The sequence below is a fragment of the Bubalus bubalis genome, chromosome 21 (genome assembly GCF_019923935.1).
Source record: "Bubalus bubalis isolate 160015118507 breed Murrah chromosome 21, NDDB_SH_1, whole genome shotgun sequence".
Classification (NCBI taxonomy): Eukaryota; Metazoa; Chordata; class Mammalia; order Artiodactyla; family Bovidae; genus Bubalus; species Bubalus bubalis.
In genome coordinates this window covers 5,149,453-5,170,277 of record NC_059177.1, presented here as the reverse complement: position 1 = coordinate 5,170,277, position 20,825 = coordinate 5,149,453, and the positions used below count along the sequence as shown (strand labels likewise).

The window sequence follows — 20,825 nt, the reverse complement described above, 5'->3', positions numbered from 1 at the left end:
TATATTGAGCACATGTTTCTATTTAAACAAACATATATTGAGCACCATCTATATGACAGATCCAAAAAAGGACCATTTCTAAAATGTTCAAAATGTATTTTCCTTATTACATTTGCCTTAACAGGAGTCAGTATGTAAAATGATACATTTTAAAGGATTATATAAAAGGCATTATTCCAGAGGATTTACTACAAGTCCCTTTACAGAAGAAAGTGTATAAAGATAACACTGAAATGTATTATAGTTGGGAGAGTCTCTCCAATTATGATACAAATTCATGAACCCAGTCATTATGTAAAGAAGCTCATCTGTTCTAAGAAACATCCACTGAGGAGGAAGGATCAGACTCATCTGGGATCCTGGTATGGGAAATCCTCCTGATGGACCTGCTGGGAGAGAAAGTGGTCCGTGGGACAGATGGGGCTGCTTCTACGCATTTCCTTAACCGAAATATAGTAAAGCAACAGCACAACCCAGCTGCTCTTTTTATGAACTCTCTTAACTATCCCTGTGCGCTGGCAGCCTGAATGAGGCTTCTGCCAACGAGGCCATTTCTTACCAAATCCTTTCAAGATGTCATAATCAGAGGTGTAGTCTTCACAACTCCTCAAGGCATGATTTCTTTCCTATCAAAGCAATGTGACTAAACGCTAGAGGTCTAATGTTACTCATATTCTGCCAGCCCAAACAACTGTGTTTTTCCCCTCCATCTTTTCCAGACATCTGTCTTTAAGAAGATCTTCGAAGGGATCCCAGAAGTCCCTGATCTCTGGGCCTTCCCACATAAAGACCCTCACGTTCCTGACCACGTCATGTACCTTGAAGCTCAAGGCAAGGCAGACCTATAGGACTAGGGCAACGGCCACGGGCTCTTCTAAATGGCAACATCTGTCTCGGGACAATGGTGACATAACTCTAGACCACATGGTGTTAAAAAGAGAAACTATCCCCACAAGAAAAGGGGAAAGAGAAAAATGACTCACAACACAGTCTGAACTCCAGTAAGACTGGTAGACAAAACCCTCAGAAAAACGTCTGGCAGGAGGGAATGCTCCACTCCTAAAGCTGGCTTCTCAGGTTTAAGGCAGAAACACGAGGCCTCTGACACCCACCCTCCCATTCGCTCTTCTACAATTCAGTTATAGAAGCAGAAAAACACGATGGGACCAGGGTTCTGCTCATGAAGCAGCGAGGGAATATAATGACTAAAAATGATGAAAGACGAACGATACTTTACGATGCCTCTGGGGGTTTCATCTTTCTAGGCCTCCATTTCCGTGTCTGTGAAATGGGATAAGTAGACCCATCTCGGAGGGTTGTCTCCAAGGTTACATGTGATGGGCAAAGGAAAGTGTTTTACAGATATCAAAGTATTCTGTGAACATATGGGATGATTAAAACACCGTTATAATCAGACATGGTCAATACGTTTTCTTCAAAGTTAGCTGACTAGATTTTTTCCACTGGTCTTCTCTCCCCAGTTCGTCTCAATGGTAGTGCGTGTACACGCGTGCTCAGTCTTATCCGACTCTCTGTGGCCCTACAGGCTGTAGCCTGCCAGGCTCCTCTGTCCACAGAATTATCCAGGCAACAATACTGGAGTGGGTTGCCATTTCCTTCAAGTTATTCAAATCACTTCTCTTTTCTGTCTCCCTGGCGCTAGTTTTCCATCTGCCTGGACAAGTAAGCAAAGCACTATTTGTACAACATTTGCTGAGCTTTAAACTTTCATTTAACAGCTATTTTAACAATGAAAGACATTGTATATGTTCCCAAGAGATATGCACACAGAGGGCGGTGGGCAGAAACGCTCACTGAAATCAGGTCCTTCCCCTGCAGCCCTGCTTGCTGCTGATAAAAGGCAAAGGAGCCCATAGTGTCCTGAGGTTTCTGTGACTGCTGTCAACCAGCACAATCCTCAGTTCCCCATGGTCTTGTGCTTCTCTTATAGCTTCAAGACACTGCAGCTGAGAGAGCACGAGGGCCGCAGCTTCCATGGGTGGCCTGTGTAACCTGGAAGATGATTTAAGAAAAGCGACTCGGGACCAATTCGACTTTGCCAAGATTTTTCAGGGGCTTCCTCCAAAAACTTTCAGGAATATAAATTATTTTAGAGTACGGGTCATCAGCAAAATAGTCCATTGTATCAGAGGTCAGGAATTGTTTGAGGCTTCCTTTTCCACTTAAAGCAAGATGTATAAATAAAGACATACAGAGAAGAACAAAACTGCTTTGACTGGCAGAACGTGAGTGACACAGACAACTAACATTTAGTCCATTGTTTTTACATAAAAGAAGGGATCCCTTGAGAAGCAAAGCCAATAGGCTTAGAGCAGAGGGGCTTCGAGGTTCAAGTTCATTGGAGTTCTAACATCACTCAAGAAGTAACCGCTGAACTGTTAGGAAACCAGATTCTGTACTGGGCCCCAAAGACACGAGAGGCCTCTAATTCAAAAACTGGTAATGGGACACACTCTGATTTTTACAAACTGCTTTGCAAAGTGTTGAATAAACAGAAGTGAGTCTATAGTTGCCACAAACATCCCCACAGTTTGGGATATTCATGTTTTCAACAGTTTTGAAAGCTCACCAACGGCACATCAGCTTAGAAGCATTCTCTGTCTAGTAAGTGCCACAGATATATTAAGACGCAAATTCCTTATTTTACCTCCTTCCCCCCCATCAATAGAGCAGGCGGGGCTAGCTTGCTAGTCCATGTCCATGTTATTTTATGAAGTCTACTCCAGAATGTCCACAGAGGAGGGCTGAGGGGTGATGACTCAGCTGGAAAGGAGGGGAGATGTGTCTGGAAGCCGTGCTGGCCCAGGAGGCACCCCAGCAACGGAGCGCTGACACAGGGGCTGTGGAGACCACGGTGATGGCAGGGCTGAGACCTTCCAGGCCTTCTCTGGAGACCCATCCCCATTAAGTGCCCACCTAAGGCAGCCTTTCTACCTGTCTCCTACCCCTGAGCTATTTCCACAGGACTTTTCCAAATGTGCCAACAGGAGTCCCTTGCAGACGGGATGTTTTCCACTGGGCAGGGAGGATGATGTCTTCAGCAGCTCTCCACCACCCCACCTCCCCAGCATTCAACAGCCCCTTCTCCAACCATCCCAACACAGGAAATAAGCTATGAGTCAGAAAATGAAAGGCAGAACTGGTGAAAAAAAAAAAAAAAAACAACTGTCCTAAGTCGTCAGATGGTATGATTTACTTTGACTTTTTCTGGCCTCTGCAGTCATAGCACATTGAGCCCTCGACAAAAGATGTGCACAAGAAGATAAATGAATCAAAGGTGGCTGTGATGGGTGGAAAAACAACAGCCCTCCCACCCACAGAGTGCAGCTCCCCCAGATTCACAGAGACTACAGGCTGAACACACAGGAAACCTCCACTGTAAAGAGCCACTCACACAAGTCAGGACGCGCGACTTCCCACAAGCCCGTGGCTCTCTCACATACCCCCACAGGTGGCTATAAATAACCAGCCCTGGAGGACGCACCTGGGGGAGCAAAAAACAAAATCTTGTCAACCCCCCCACCCGCCATGTTGGATTTATAAGCAGCGTCCCTGGCCTTTAGAAGTAATGAATTTCAAACCCAACACTCTTTTCAGTGATGATGCATGCTGAGCACCAGGGGAAAATCAGACAGATGGCTCTCCCTCAAAGGGTTTTCCTTCTAGGACGAGATTTAAAACACACACACATCTAGCCACAGGGAGCTTCCCTCCAGGGCTGCCCAAGAGGACGTGAGGCCTGACGGAGAGACTGTGAAAGGAAAAATAGGACAAATCTGACTGCAGATGCGACAGGAGAAGTGGGGTTTGGCCAGCATTGTTTCAAAGGAACAGAGGTGTCGTTGGGTATGAGGAGAGAACGGGAAAACTGCAGAGCAGAACAGTCACGGGCTAGAGAAGCTGAGTGAAACCAGGGCCTAAGGATGCAAGAGGGCAGAACGGGGCTGAGGGAGAAGCTGGTCCCATCCAGGCCTGTGGTCGTCCAGCTGATGCCGGGTCCTGTCTGTGCGCCCTAGACCAGGGACGCACCCAGACCTCAGGAAGGAAGCGAGGGCCTTGCAGTCACCCCGGACCCGTGGAGAGGATCCACGGAAGGCTTCCCAGCAGGTCACCTGTCAACATGACAGGTGCGGGGCAGAGTTAACTGATGGGATATATACTGTGTGCTGGAGAGACGAGGCATGTCCATGGGCAGAAACCAATGAGGAGAGCCTTACAGATGACAGAAAACAGGAGCTCAGTCTTGCACTGTGGTAGCATTTTAAGAGCAAAAATGCATTTCTTGTAACTAGGTAATTGTTGTAAATAGTGTCTGATTAATTAATTAAGAGAGTCAGAGGCTTCTCAGGTGGCACTAGCGGTAAAGAACCTGCCTACCAATGCAGGATCCCTGGGTCAGGAAGATCCTCTGGAGTAGGGAGTGGCAACCCACTGCAGTGTTCTTGCCTGGGATGGACAGATGAGCCTGGTGGGCTACAGTCCATGGGGCCACAAAGAGCTGGATGTGACTGAGTGTGTGTACACGCACACTATATGAGACTCTATTTGAAAGTTACTCTGAAAAAAAAAAAAAAGAAAGTTACTCTGATAAATAAGTTGAGATCTGATGGGAAAGAAGCAACATGAGACAAGGCTGTAATGGAAAGTTTTTTCTACATTTTGTTTGTTTTTGCCAAGTCAGATGTCAAAAGAAAAAAAAAGGTCAGAAAATAAAATTATTTGGAAAAATCAAAAAGTTGTTATGAGAACGAGTTGTTTCTACTGACAGGGAGCCACAACTATTGGAAGATAAAAGCAGCTGAGGTACAAACATTGCCTTCTGTTGAGTAAAATACAGAAGCTCATCAATGAAGAAACCAGTCATAGGGCTCTCAGAACAGTCTAAAATCAATGTTGAGGGATTCAAGAAAAATGGAATCCTCCCTGAGCATTGACCAAAAACATTTCTCAAGACAATAGATTTTTTTTTCCATATTGAAAAGTAGACCCACTTCCTGAAAAACCAGACATTAATTCATTAATTTATTGTAAACATACTTTATATACAAGGGAGTGCAACACATTTTAAGACACGCCAGCATATAATAGCTGCTGACTTAATTATGGCCTATAAATGTCAAGGTGTTCTGTGATTAAATGCCTAAAGAGTAAACATGATGAATGCTGAGTTTAGCAGAGAAAAGGATCCCTAGGAGCTATACTTGGTGGTCTTGGGACAGTCAGTGGAGGAAACAGGCATGAAGGATGCTCTGGGTAAAGTGAAAGTGAAAGTTGCTCAATCGTGTCTGACTCTTTGTGACCCATGGACTACACAGTCCATGCAATTCTCCAGGCCAGAATACTGGAGTGGGTAGCCGTTACCTCCTCCAGAGGATCTTCGCAACCCAGGGATCGAACCCAGGTCTCCTGCGTTGCATGCAGATTCCTTACCAGCTGAGCCACCAGGGAAGCCCAAAAGACATGGGTTAAGACCTCAATTAACTGACTTGCTTTCAGCAATTTTCTTTTCTGCTAGCCTTAGAGCATTACTCACCCTCGGTTAAAATGGGCCCTGTAGCTGAGGATGAGTCAAAGTACCCTCATAAAATGGGCAGCTACCCTTCCTTGAATTCTTCCTTCTTTTTCTCAGTGACAGAAAAAAGTCTGATCTGACATACTGAAATCTCTGCAGATCACTTGATACTCCTGTGGAAAGGTTTCCACAATATCACAGCAGTGCTTCTCACACTTTAATGTACACATACATGAAACACCCAGAGATCTTGTTAAAATGCAGAATCAGATTTCAGGCAGTAGGTCTGGGTAGGGGTCCAACATTCCGCATTTCCCATAAGCCCTCGGTGATGCAGATTCTGCTGGCAGCCCGACCGCCCTTTGGGTAGCAAAGTACTGGAGCATCTTTCGTTGCTGTTAGCAGGGGACGATAGAAAGGCATCGTTTTTGACCTCAAGAATTTGGCCTCATGGCACACTACAGGTCATGAAAGGTGGATGTGGAAAGAGAAATGAGGCTCCTGGAGAGTGAGGAAGGAGGGCTGCAGGGGGAGGGGACGGACAACAGAAGAGGGCAACAGACGGGAAGGCTGGCTGGCCCGCTGCACGTTAGAGCGAGTAAGCAGCCACGAGAGAAGCTAGGATAGGAGCGTGCCCAGGCTGGGTTCAGAGGGCTAGAGACTATTTTAAAACAACGAACTTCAAGGGATTGCAGAACAGTGAATACAAAATGTTGCTATTGGGTGTTTTGTTTTGTTTTTGCCTTTTCACATATTTGAAGGCAAATTCTATCATATGGTCTTTCTTTTTTTGCTCAATATTATGGGTTTGAGAGACTAAAACATAAATGTAAGCTGTGATAACAAGACAGTCATCCAAAGCAACAGTCAGAAGATTCCTCCGCTGCTGACTATACAGAAATGCAATTATGGGACTCAGAGCTACGCCCCTGCCGAAAAGAGTATCTGAAAACTGCCCGAATGAAGCAAATTCTGGCCTTTCTGAGAATGTTTGGAGAAATTTTTGAAAGGCAAGACAAGACTAGTTATATTCAGACAAGTTTCCATTCATTTCCCCCCAAAGACAGATGCTCCTTCAGGGTTCTCTTTTCCTAGACGTAGAGAAGCATTTCCTAACTCTCTACCTTAGGAAAACTATTCACAGACCTTCTCACCAACTCAGAGGAAGGGGAGGATGCCAACACTGTAATTAAGCAGAGGGAAATGGTGCTCCCACCCAAACCCAGGCCGCCTTTCTCCGGCCAGGAGGAGACAGCGGGAGTTGCAGGAAACGTGCTCTTTGGTGAGGAAGTCTCCACAGGCACTTGCACTAGGAGATTTCCAAAATAACCGGGGCTTGCTTCTTTCTTTAACAGCATCCACTCCCAACAAACTGCAACTGGATGTCTGTGGTATTCATCTGTTCCGATCTGGGATGACTTTCAATAGTTTTCTATTTTGATTAGTTAATGATTATGTTTTCTAAGTCAACATTGATGATTTCCTTTAGTAACACCCAGCTTTTTCAGGACAGAAAAAGCTGCAAATCTTAGCCAGTTGAATTCTTGTCACTATACATAGAAGAAAAATGAGACCCAGGGAGCCCAAAAAAGGTAATCAGGCCCCGAGACACCTTGACGGCCAGTATGATGGGGTTTAATCTTCATCAGCGGTCTCCTAGGCAGAGACTTAATCTCAAAACCATGGGTCAAAGCAGGCTTAGATCATTCAAGATCAAGGTTCTGTGATAATTACATACTTACAACTTCTTTCTCTACTTGGCATGGGGCCTCTAAACTAGCAAAATGATGAAGACGTTAGGGAAAAAAAAGCTTTGGTCTGGTAATGTAACCGTGCAGACTTCAGAGTATTTATATGGGATTGGGGGTGGTGAAAATTTTAAATTTATTTTCTAAGTCAACAAGCAAACTCTACCGTTAGGCACAGAGTCAGGTCTTCTGGAAGCTGAAGTTTATCAATTTTAAGGGCACTCCTTAAGAAAAAGAATATAAAACTAAGAACAGAAATTTAGGTATGAAAGTGAGTATTTAGAATTTAGAGTGGAATCTTACAAATTCCAAATTTTAAGAAGCTGCAGATACCACAGATATAAAATTTAAAAGAAAACAAATTAACTGCTTGATACACCTCTCAGATACATGCTACTACAGTTTTTGGTTGCATTGTCTTTAATCATCTCTTCCAATGGTATTTCGCAATATCTCGTTAGAGAAAATTTAAAATAACTCGATACTTCCTCTAGAATTGATAACCACAATTTGTAATTTATTCTTCTTTTCCCCTTCTTTCTGGATGCACTGTGTGGCATGCGGGATCTTAGTTCCCCAACAGGATTGAACTCGCATCCCCTGCAGCAGAAGTATGGAGTCTTAACCACTGAACTACCGGGGAAGCCCCTAGAATTTTTTAATTTATTCTTGAATAACTTGGAAGTATTTTTTTGGCTTCATAATTAACTCATGTAATTAGTATCATATGAATGTTTTGAGATGCCTCTAAATTTGGGAAAGCCTCTGTATCCAGTTTCTTCTACAGATGAGCTGTAATTTTCAGGGCATTGCAAAATGTCTTAAATATTCTTTACCTTGATGATACTTGTTAACTGTATTGCCAGGGTCCCTCCTAGAGCAAGAAGGCAGGCCTGTACCAGGGAGAAGCCTTGAGGTTAAGTTCTATCCACATCATGGTAAAACCACCTTGGCACACCATATATATCCCCCACCTACTTATACATCCTTGAATTCATCCTTGAATTTCCCCAGTCCTTCCAAATAAAGTGTCTGTTTTCCTCAGAATACCTAAACTCCTTGATGGCCATGATTCAGCCAGGGCTATTTCATCTGATGTGTATATTTCATTTTCCCATTAAGGTCAAAAGATAGGCCTAATGTCTGACTACCTGGTGTATGGATTAAACATTCTTTTATTTAAAGAAATTAAACGGGATAACATATAAAGAAGGCCAAAGCATTAGAAAAATGTTGGCTATCACCATTATTTCTCTGAACTCCCAGAGTCCCCCAGCACCCAGGCTATAAAGGAGAAGTGGTCTGTATCAATTGAGGTGGCCTGTTCAGTACAGCATAACACTTAGGGTCTAGGTACCCAAACCAGACCATCTTGGGTTCAACCCCAGTCTAACCATTTGCTAACTGAGTGGCCTTAGTTAATTTCCCTGATCTCTAGAAGACTTACTACGAGCATTATAAAGTTTACCTGCCTGGAGGTTAAATAATACACAGTAAGTGCTCAGTGTGGTCCAATGAGTATAACTAAAATCATAACGTTATCAGGAAACCTGCCCATAAAGTCTCTCTCATGAAGCTTCCTCAAGACGAAACACCACTGCGGGGGCTTGAGCCACTGTAAGCTACCTTAGCAAAGTTCTGCAGAGTTCAGGACCACCAGCAGTCATCCACAAAGCAGCGGAGTGAACTTCCTGCCACAGCTAATGCATCCTCCACCACAATTTACACCTTTAACAGAACAAGTGGAAAATGTTGATAACACACACCTGGCTCCCTATTTTCCTTCAAAGACACTCAATGTTGATTCTGCGAAGCTACCAGTTCCCAAAAATGCACAGTTTTGACAAAAATACCTTGTACGGTATCCTAAGGGCTTTTTATTTCTTTATACTGTACTGATATTCCTGTTTCCTTAAAAAGGCTTGAGAAGGCCACAGATCTCTCAAATAAAATATTTACAATAGGAGAAGAAAACATCCAGATAAGCTGCACCGTGCCTCATGTTCCCAAGTCCAAGAGGAAACGCAAGCAAGACACTGGGAAATCTTAAAGAAGCTGTGTAAGTGAAATCCTGGCTAGAACAAGTCAAATGAATAAAGCTTAAGTTTCCTGCATGAAAAGACAAGCCACGAAAAACTGAATTTCCTCAAGGAGATACAATACTATTACTACAGCCAAACTCTTAGCCTTTTCATTAATGAGCAATCTCTTTACTCCAGGGAAAATATGATAGAATCCACAACAACTAATTTTATACTTAACACCTCAGCAAAGGCATGTGGTTTGTATAGATCCACCCCCGGCATTGGAACACCCAGGGCAGCGGCGTACAAATGGTGGCCCACAGACCACAGGTCAGATGCTGAAAGTTACAGATCGCACTAACCAACTGTTCAGCAAAACAGGTTGATCCTTCTGCCTCAACTGACAAATGCACCTTGATAACTTCTTAGAAAAGACCAAGTTCAACTCTCAAACTTTTGACCTGCTCAGACTCCAGCCCAGGAAATGGGGAAACACCGTCCCAGACCTGGCCAACGATCTACCTTCCTCTTTCCACTGGCTGCTCCATCCGGCACCAAGAGAGACCTTGAGACATGTAAACTCCCCAGTTTTAACGTTCACACCCTCTACATCCCATATATACACAGCTGTGCCTTCGCCACTGCTCAGGCCCACAGACCAGTGGCTACAAAGGTCCACAGGAAGATGGGCCAAAGATCCACACGAGCTGTACAAGCTGGTCCACAGCTGTCCGAGCAGCATATTCTGGGTTGCCAGGCACCTGAAACTGATCTACAAAGGGGAGACTTTGAGGACTTCCCTGGTAGTCCAGTGGTTAAGAATCCAACTTGCAATGCAGGGGATGTGGGTTCGATTCCTGATCAGGGAACTAAGATCCCACATGACATGGAGCAACAACGCCCACACGCCACAGCTACTGAGCCCATGGGCCACAGTTAGGGAGGCTGTGTGCTGCAATGGAAAATCCCACATGATGCAACAAAGATCCTGCGTGTATCAACTAAGACTCAAGGCAGCCAACTAAATACATGAATATTTTTAAAAAATAAAAAGGGGAGACTTTGGACTCACAGGGCCAGGGGTTTCCTCATCCCATGGACAGGGGCCTGACCAGAGAAGAATAAAAGCAATGCCCTTTAAATCCCAGGGCAGAGGCTCCTGTTGCCTGTATACTAGGCCTATATTTTAACTAAGCAGAAAAACTTGGTGAGGAGCAAATATCTTACCAGAAAAGAGCAAAAATAAATTTTAAAAAGAGCTGCATAAAATAAAGGGCAGGCAACCTTCCCCAGATACAATCTCACCAGCCCATACATTTGCCCCAAGATAAGTCCATTCTAATGATCTATAGCTTCAGCCCCGAGAACAGACCTAGGAACCCTGAAGAGGCTAAGTAGGAAATCCTAAGTTGACCACAGGCAAGGAGGCAGTTGAGCGCCAAGACTGAAAATGCTGATTACGGCAAATAAAAGAGAGATCCTTTTGGGAGGCAAAGAATATTAGCTGCCTATAAGTTTTCCAATGAGTGAGACATCAAAAATCAAGTCATCCTCCTTTGTGATCCTGGATAAATCCTACTCTTCCCACCCATTCCAGCAGCTGTTGGAGGTCTGTCCACAGATGCTGGTCCTACCCGCCTGGAATCTAGGGTTGGCAGAGCACATCTTGAGAGACAGTCGGCCCAAGTCTAACTACTGTCAGTGGTCAAGGGATGGGTCACCGCAGGGTGTCCCACCACTCGGACACTATTATTAGGGACAGCCGAATTTCCCTGGGCAAAGAGACTCTCCCTATCTTGATTTTCTGTAGTATGATGACAATCAGATGACAATTAGGAAGGAGGCAGATCACAGGAGCAAAGCAAATCATGGTCTCTGAGGCACTGAATGAATCAGTTCAGTTCAGTTCGGTCGCTCAGTCGTGTTCGACTCTTTGCGACCCCAAGAACCACAGCACGCCAGGCCTCCCTATCCATCACCAACACCTGGAATTTACCCAAACCCATGTCCATCGAGTCAGTGATGCCATCCAACCATCTCATCCTCTGTCGTCCCCTTCTCCTCCTGCCTTCAGTCTTTCCCAGCATCAGGGTCTTTTCCAATGAGTCAGCTCTTCACATTAGGTGGCCAAAGTATTGGAGTTTCAGCTTCAACATCAGTCTTTCCAATGAACACCCAGGACTGATCTCCTTTAGAATGGACTGGTTGGATCTCCTCGAAGTCTAAGGGACTCTCAAGAGTCTTCTCCAACACCACAGTTCAAAAGCATCAATTCTTCGGTGCTCAGCCTTCTTCACAGTCCAACTCTCACATCCATACATGACCACTGGAAAAACCATAGCCTTGACTAGACAGACCTTTGTTGGCAAAGTAATGTCTCTGCTTTTTAATATGCTATCTAAGTTGGTCATAATTTTCCTTCCAAGGAGTAAGCATCTTTTAATTTCATGGCTGCAATCACCACCTGCAGTGATTTTGGAGCCCCCAAAAATAAAGTCTGACACTGTTTCCACTGTTTCCCCATCTACTGAATGGATATTAGATGGTAAATTCCCCTTTCCTATGACATCCCTTGACTCACTCCGTAACTTCCATCTCCACACATGTTCACACAGATACACCGAGCAGAACACAAGGAAGGCGAGATTAGAAAATGCACACACACACACACACACACAGAGGCTAACTTCAAGTGGCCTTGTACAGACGCCACCTTCCCCATTTATAAAATAAAGATAATGAAACTTATCTTCTCCATTTTTTCTGAGGATTAAATTAGATAGTAATGTCAGGCCACTGGCTCAGAGCAGCTTCTCAAATGTTACTTCTCCCTTCTCCTTACTTTTCCTTGAGATGAGCCAGTGTGCCTTCTTGGCTTCCCAAACCTCATAACATGCCAGGCAAGAAGGACCATCATCGTTATCCCACCTTGGTCAGAAGCCACAAGTGCATACAGAGCAAAATATTACAAGGGAAAGAAGGAGTGTGAAACACATGGTGAGCGTTCCTGCTGCTAATGCCTATCTGTTAAATCACTTCTACTGAAAATCATGAGTTATTCTGGAACGCTATACCAAAGGCCCCAAAGGGCAGGAGCCAACAAGGTGACAGAGTTATGTTTTTCTGTGGAAATTGGCTAAATAATGCCATGCTGCAGCCAGGAAGGACATTTCCTCCACACCCTATTTTAAACTGTTTTGGTGGTTTGCATCAGACCTAAATAAGAGCGACACTGCTCTTCTGCAGACAGCAGCTGCCCCAGGGCCACACTTCCCTTAGACAGACTCTGCTTCACTGCTTAAAAACCCAAACATAAGACCCTGATGAAAAAAGAAACTTCAAAGCTAAATTTAGATTTCTGCACTTCATTTTTAATGAAAGTCTCCTTTCGACAATTTTCTAGAAAAAAAAAAAAAAAAAGGAGCGGGGGGAATGGATCTGTATTTCCAGTATTCACTGGAAACTATCTTTGGGAGAAAGTTGGAAAAATTTTTGCAATGGCTTTGAATGCCCTACACAAATTCAATTGAACAGCTAAAGAGGCTGGATGACAACTTGCAGCTTTCCTCCATGTTTGTCAGAAGTTAAAAGCAGCTTTTCCAATAGATCATCAGAATCAAAGGACCAATGACACAGTATAAAACAGCAAAATTGCCTATTGACATCAGAACCAAACTATTCTCACTAAAAGTAAAGATTTGACCATTCAGACCAAGCACCCAATAAACAGTGACTGCCTGGGTGTGAACATGCCTGCCTGGCCTGCCCTGCCTCCCGGAGGATGAAGTGGAGGCTCAGTGCAGCGTCTCCTGGGTGCTAAGTGATGCACCAGGTGTTGCTGGAGACCCTGGAGTCAGAAAAACAAGACAAATCCACTGCCTTTGAGAGAGTCCCATAGAGAATTCTGCCTTACTACTGTTACCAGAGAGGCCTGCCCCCTGGAGGGAAACTTTCGCTCCACCCAGGGCACTGAAAGCAGGTTTGCTTAAGATGACCCTTGAGGTAAGTCTTAAAAGATGACCGTAAATTATCCAAAGCAGCAGGAGTTCCAGACAGCAGCTTGAACAAAAGTGGGGTGACCCAACTGAGGGCCTGGAACAAGGCAGGCATAGAAAAGCATGGATCAATGAAAAACCTATGTTCAGAGGGACAGTGGAGGGAATGGAAGGAAACACTCAACACTCACCAAAGTGGGCTTCTGACAAAGGGGTCTAGGGTCCATAATGCTTCCCAGGACCCAGGGTTAGAATATGTATCCTTCTCTGGGTCTCAACACACTCCTATATCTTAGACTCAACAGAGGCAAAGACCAGGCCTGTCTTATTCACTCAAGATGCTGTTTCCAGGTCTGAGCCACCTGCCTGGCACCAAATGACATTATAAATACTGTTAAGAAGGAAGAAAGGGTAATGGACATTTTCTGCAACAGCACCAATGAAGTGTCATTCTTAATTGGAAAAACAGGGTTTAAATTTTTTTTTTTTAAGTTGTGTTGATAATGGAAATGGAGACCATGTAGCAGGGATGCTGGTTCTACAGACAGCAGTGTTTCAAGGTGGGGTGCTACCCTAAAAAAAAGACCAGGAATCCAAAACGTGATGAGCATCTTATAAAAACCATAACTGCTTAAAAATAAGATGCCATTAATGCAAGGGGCCTAGAGGTAAGAAACGTGCTTTCTGGGAACAAAAGCAAATAGATCAAATTCTAGGCCTAGTGGTTTCCAGAACCCTGACAAAATCAGCAGTGATTCGGGAAAAGAAATTTATCTGTACTGACATTTTCATCAACACTGAGTCCTCTACAAGGGTATCCTGTTAGGTATTTGAAAAGTAAAAGTTATATTTTTCAGATCTGAAGAGTTTTCAGACATTTAAAGTTCTCCCCCGAAGAGCAATTACTTAATTTGAGGCATTTAGGATAAGTGAGTCTACTAAGTCAAAAACAAAAACTCAGATACCTTTCAGTATGTAGCTTAGTGAAGTCTGTCCGTGTACTGAAATCTTAGCTCACCTGTCAATATCCTAAACATAAGATGGAATTTTTTTTTTAAGTAACCCAAGAGAAGGCTATAAAAAAATCTTATTTCTTCCCTTACTATGCATTAAGATACTTTGAAAAATGTCACAACAGGTTACTAATTATGTTAGGAAAATCCTAAAACTACTGACTTCCATGGAAAATTAAATACAAGTAGAATTAGGTTTCCTATCTTGATTACAGCTACCTTTGACCTTTAACTATCTTCAAAAATGTAACTTCAAATGAATACCTATTACAAGGGTTAAACCATTTTGTGGCTTTAATTCCATAAAAATATGAAATCTGTGGGTTTTGTAATGCTGTTTAAAAGCCCAAATAAAAAGCCAGTTGGCTTTCAAGCTAATTGTTTAAAAGTGTGTATATAGATGAACTGAGACTGACTCATGAACTACTGAGTCTGGAATTTGCAAATCATAAATCTGATCCTTGTAAATAAACCCGAACAGAATCAGGGGCCACTAATTTCCTTCTTTCATAAACTGAAACAAAAGTTTTAATGATTTCTAATGTAAACTGAAAACTAAAGGTGCCATTTAAAATATTAGCAAAATATAACTTGGTTTTTTAAGAGTCTGGGGTATAATTAGAGAGTCAAACATTCTGGTACTGCAATATAAGAATAAAACAGTGGACTGTTAGTAAACTATAGAACTCAAATTTGTGTTAGGATCTTCTTGTTTACAATATTGCTTCTTTCTCATTCTATTAAAAACTCCCATCTCCATGCCACCTTCAACATAAAAGATAATTCTTAAAAGTTGTCAATCCACTTCAAGTACTATGGAATGTCCTATGTAGAAACTCCTCCATATTTCTTCCAGACAAAACCAAAAGCGGTATGCCTCTGGCCCTTGGTAAACAGAACATGTCCTCAAGAGTGAAGAGGGCTGTCGGATCCTCTACATTTCATCCCTAATCCACGCAGGGCATCTCCAAGTCATCAAAAGGAAGGAGAGAGACATAAGATGATAAAGATGAAGGGAACTAAAATGATCCAGACCTAACCACGTCCTTTCACAGATGAGGAGACTGAGGCCCACAAAGGTCAAAGACTCTGGGTCTGTTACCAGATCCCAGATGCATATACTCAGTTCTGTAGCTAAGAGTTGCAAAATTTCTAACTGTCGAGGTCTCAGGGATTGGATACTTTCCATAACAAATCCTTAAGAGCGCAATTTCTGCATTTTTCTCCCCGCAAAACCCTCTAGACATCAAGATCAGGTGGGCAGGGGAGTTTACGATTTTAACCCCTCTGTTTCCACCAAACCACTGCAGAGAGCCTTCAAGCCCGGAAGGAGGGGCTGTCCTGCTCCGGGCAACATCTCAGGCACCCAGCACCTAGCAGGCACTCAGTAAACACTCCGCCTTCCACCTGACAAGCCCCCCCTCTGGCCTCATCCATGCCTACCCCAAGTGGAACCAGACAACTTTCCTTTGGCAATCGCTCTCTTCCTCGAAACTTTGCTAAAGTTACTCCGGGCCAAGAGGCCGGTCCGGGGGCATGTGACCCTGGGAAGGAGCAGAGAATAGGGGACCCTGCCCTTTCGGGGAGCTGGGCCACCCCGGGCCCGGACCAGGTGTGCCCGGCGCTCACTCCGAGGCCCGCAGCGTCCTGCCTCCACCGATCACCAACTTCTCAAACTTCCCTTTCCGGGGGTGGGGGCGGCCCGGGACGCAGCGCCCTTCCTGCCCGCACAAAGGGGACCGGGCGCCCTGCGCGCCCCCCACCGAAGCCACTTTCCTGGCCTTTGGAAAGAAAAGCCCACCCGTCCCAGCACAAGGCACCGGGGCACGGGGACCCAGGCCACGTCCCGGCTTCGGCCCGCCTCCCAGGCCGACTGTCAAGCGCAGCCCGGCGGGGACCCGGGGACCCCGGCGCCAAGTCCAGGCGGGGAGCCACTCACCCGACTTGGGAACGTGCGGCGGGATCGTGCTGGCGATGCGCGTCCACAGGACGACGTGCAGCGGCCACAGGCCCCCGAGCAGCCCCCGGCCCATGGCAGCCCCCGCCGCTCCTCATAGACCGGCCCGAGCGCGTACGCCGCGCCTCCGCGCCCTCCGGACCCGCGCCGGGCGCCCAGCAGCGGTGCGGCCAGATGTGGCGCCGCGGGCCGCGGGGAGGGTGGCGGCGGGCGAGGCGCGGGGGGCCCCGGCGGCCGAGGGGAGCGGAGCTGGAGGCCGGCCCGGCCGGCGGGTGCGCGCGCGGAGTGTCGTCGGGCCCGGCGTGCGAGTGACTCACGACTTCGCCCGGGCGCCGCGGGGGAAACAGGAAACTCCTCGCCAACAGCTGGGCAGGACCTCTCGCCGCCCGGAGCCTGCTCCCCGGCTCGGCTCCCGGCCCTCGCCCTCTCTCGCAGCTGCCAATCACGGCCCCGGACCGGCCCCTCCGGGGCTTTGGCAAACTTTCAGCGGCCCCTCGCTGCCCTCCACGTTCCCCGCTCCGAGGACTGCTGAGCAATAAGTGCACAAGTTCCAGAAAGTCACTGAACGCAGGGTGTATGTGCACTCTCCAGAGCACCCCCAACCAGCATCCTCCCACTTCCCTACAACCCTCTTCGGGCTGCTCCTAAGTGCCTCAGAGCGGGGTTTTCAAACTTCAAGTGGCAAGAGTAGATGCTGAAATCCGAGTTGTTAGCACAGTTCCCACCCCCACCCCCCCGCCCCCAATAAAGTAGTATTTCCTCATTAGACTTTTGTTTCAATTAATTGTGTTTGCCTACATCGTCACATTGTAAAATGTTTATCTTACTGCAGGTGGAAAACTTCAGTGTGCCCCTGAAAATCGTGTTAAAAGGCGGCTTCTGCTTCAGCTGTCCTAAGAGGCAGCATTTCTGATGAGCTCTTGGGTGATGCCTCCCAGTTGGAATCCCCTCTTTCTTTCTGGGAGTGACTCCGTGAGCAATTACTAATACAAGCCATCACAGAGTGATCATTGTAAGGGGAAATGTTATCTTCAGAATGTATCAGGTAGGGCAGAAAGTGTGAGAGTAAAAGTGGCCTGGGGTCAGCTAAGTGCCAGGGTTTGCCTTCCAGCACTGTGATAGGACAGGACCCTGAGCCCCTCCCTGCAAAAAGGGACATGGGTGAGAGAGAGCAGAATGGGATGAACTTCCAACTTCCCCATCTCGGTTTGGTGGTCAGGTTTGCCCCCAAACAATCCTGGTGTATATTTGCTTCAAAGTTGAATTATTAGCAGGCCCCCCTTTCTCTTTCCCATGTGTCCTGGTAGATATGCTCACCCTACTTCTAGCCCTGAAAGATTTAGATTCAGTACAGCCCTCTGGTCAGGAGATCTTCCAGGAGGTTACACAATAAAACTCTTTTATCTGAGAGAAAGCTTGTTTGCAGAGGCAGGTGGCCAGGCTTACTGGGAATAAAGGCAACTAGCTCTCCCTGGAAACCCAACCCTGCCATCTTCCCTGTCAATCTCAGGAGTTCTTTTGCGTGATCCTGGAATAAACTTAAGTCTTGTCACCACTGCTCTACCCAGCATGGAAGCTGCCTCTGCATGCATCTTTTAGGAAAAGACCACTTCCTAGCTCTAGAATTTAGGATGCAGGAAGTGGGATGAAATCAGCAGGGCTGGGCATCTTCCTTCCCACCAACGGCCTTGCCAAAGCCACTTGAGTGATGGAGAAAAGTTGAGTTCAAAATCTGTTTCTCCTGTTTCCTCTGCAGTCGCCGCCCAGGCCACCACCATCCCTTGAGTAGGAGTTTCCCCATCCATGCATCCCCAGTCAGGGCCATTCTGGGCCTTTTTAACTCTATTTCTCAAATTAGAGTGGAAGTCAATTTTCCAAAAGGCAAACCTGATTGTCCCAACCCTTCTATTAAAGTCATTTGAAGACCTCCCGCAGCTCTTGAGCTAGAGGATAGGAGCAAGCTCCTTTAAGGTGCCCTGGAGCCACTTCCGCTCTTGTGACCTTCCAGGGTTTCTCCTCTTCCACTGAGAGCATCTCTAAATTCCTAGAACTTGCCTGGGGTGTGTTCCTCCCCACTCCACCAGAGGGATGTGCACTCCCCTTCTTCTGCTTCCTCTGTCCTCCCTTCCACCCAGCCTGCTCCTGGTCTCCCTGGGTGAATCCTGACTTCCTTGATGAGCAAGCTTTCCCCACCCTCCCTTTTATTATAGATTCACTCGGCACCAGAGGCCTCTCCTTTTTAGCACTTACTACACCTGCAGTTTACACCTGCAGTTTTATAATAATTTGTGTCATTTTTTTCCTTTCTATTCTCCCAATTCATGTCCAAATTTCTCAAGGACAGGAATTATATATCTTTTCCTCCACTCACTATTGTATACTCAGGACCTAGCACAGAATAGGTGTTTAAGAGACATTTGTTATGTGAATAAATGAATGAGGTAATCAAGATTCAGAAGAAAACTGTACTTAATCATCCTATTTAATCTCTCGGGACAAGGCATTCTATTACCTAACAAACTGAGATATAAACAAGCTAGATTTTAGCTGAGGATGATGTCATACTACTTCCTTTTCTTACAAATGGAGAAGTATGTGGTTTTGTTTCTTTTTTTCTAAACTCACCCAAGTTCCTCTGGCCAGTATACATACACTCACTTCCTTACTCCCAGAAACACAGTGAGGCAAATAAATGCCCAATCAATTCCAAAGGCCTTCTTTTCTATATTTATTGCATGCAATGAACAGATATTCTACATTGAGGCCAGGTTTAAGGTATTTGAATCCAGGATGGAATATTTAACTGGTGATCTCTGTCATTGGATATGATTAATGCTGATTTTAATTTTGTTTGCCTTGAACATTTCTGATGTCATCCTCAATCCCCTGTGAAATTGAGAGTCTGAATTCAGCATTGCCAAGTGCAGACTCATCTTTCAGAAACCACTGAGGTGAAATCAGAGTCATGTAAACTCACGTATACTGCAATTTGACAATCTTACAAATCTGTCAATATGACCTTCCTTTGGGGATTCTCACTGTAAGAACAGTCTGATACCCTTAAGCCATGGTCCTCTCACACAGTTGCATATTTAACTTAATGTCATCTACTGTGCATTCACGCAAGCAGTTAAGATCCAGTTGCAAAAACTAGGCCTTTTACAGATGGAAACAAAAACTAAAAGTATGACTCCTGGCTTGAAAAACAAGGAGGGGGAGTTTTCTCTGGTTGTCTAGTGGCTAAGACTCCAAGCTCTCAATACAGAGGGCCCAGGTTCCACCCCTGGTCAGGAAGCTAGATCGCACATGCAGCAACTAAGACCAGCACAGCCAAGTAAACAAACAAATAAATAGAAGGCTGGAGGAACTATGTTAGAAAAGGAAAACAAGGGGGAAAATTTTATGTTCTGATCAAATTGAAAAACAGTAAAAACCAACTTGAACAAAAGTTACACAGCTTGCGCATCTTCGTTTTTCCAGCTTTACAAACTCTGAACATAAACACAGACAACAACTGGACTGGATCAAAATGTGGTTACTGCAAGTCTTGCATCTCCCAGCTGTGATGAGGCAAGAACTTTCCACTCCTCTGAACTTTCTGACATGCAGCTGTTGAGGTTACTGGAACTAAAGCAGTGGTCAGGGAAATTCCTCTCCATGTACCTTGGCCATTCTGCATCCTCAGCTCTTACCTCTGGACCAATTTTCCTTCCATTGTGAAGCTGACCAATAGCACTGAGACAGCAGTGAACGCGTGAGGGACACCCAGCCTCTCAGTCCATCCAGGATGCTACCTCCTCCAGGAAACACTGTGATTCCTCCGAGCCTAATGCCATCCCTCCTCCCCCAGGGAGAACCCGAGGAGCATTTAGTTTATTTAACCTGTCAGGCTTTCCTGGTGGCTCAGTGGTAAAAACTTTGTCTCCCAATGCAGGAGACTCGGTTCGATCCCTGGGTTGGGAGGATCCCCTGGAGGAGGAAATGGCAACCCACTCCAGTATTCTACCCTGGGAAACGCCATGGACAGAGGAGGCTGGCAGGCTACAGGCCATGAAAAGGTCTCAAAAGAGTCCGACATGACTGAACAACTAAACAACAACAACGACCTATTTTTAAAATGTTTTGTCCCATTTTGACATGGAGCATATCCATTTATTTGGAGGAATTCTAACCCACCAATTACAAAATCTTTGCAAGCACAGATTTTTCTCAGCTGTGAACCCAACTCTGTGCCCTACAGTATTCAGTGCATGTCTGTCCTCACTAAAGAGAAAAACGAGCATCTTTCTTGACTCCATTTTCATTTCCTTGTTTACAGTTCTCCAGATATTCACAGAAACTGAAATTCTGCCACATGTTTACAGAAAGCATGAACAGCTTCTTTTGGAGACAACAAAACCTTTTAAAATCACAAAAGTAATATATGTTAATTTTAGGTAGAACTATTCTGAAATACAGATAAGTCAAAGGCAGAAAATGAAACGGATCCTTAACCCTGTCACCCAAAGATAATCCCTTAACTTCTGGAGCATGTCCTCACAGTATTACTCTACTT

The 20,825-nt window shown here is 45.3% G+C and overlaps 1 protein-coding gene across 3 annotated transcripts in view; it reads right to left on the bottom strand.

The window, feature by feature from the left end:
- Positions 1-20,825, bottom strand: part of TGFBR2 (transforming growth factor beta receptor 2) — a 111,125-nt gene that overhangs the window by 75,568 nt on the left and 14,732 nt on the right. The window contains exon 1 of one of the 3 annotated variants that reach the window (XM_006046861.4): positions 16,253-16,925. The exons of the other annotated variants lie outside the window; for them this stretch is intronic. Within the exon in view, the coding sequence (XP_006046923.1) occupies positions 16,253-16,346 (94 nt within the window). The 5' untranslated portion in view covers positions 16,347-16,925. Of the gene's footprint in view, positions 1-16,252; positions 16,926-20,825 lie in introns of those variants that run through there. 3 annotated transcript variants of the gene reach the window in all.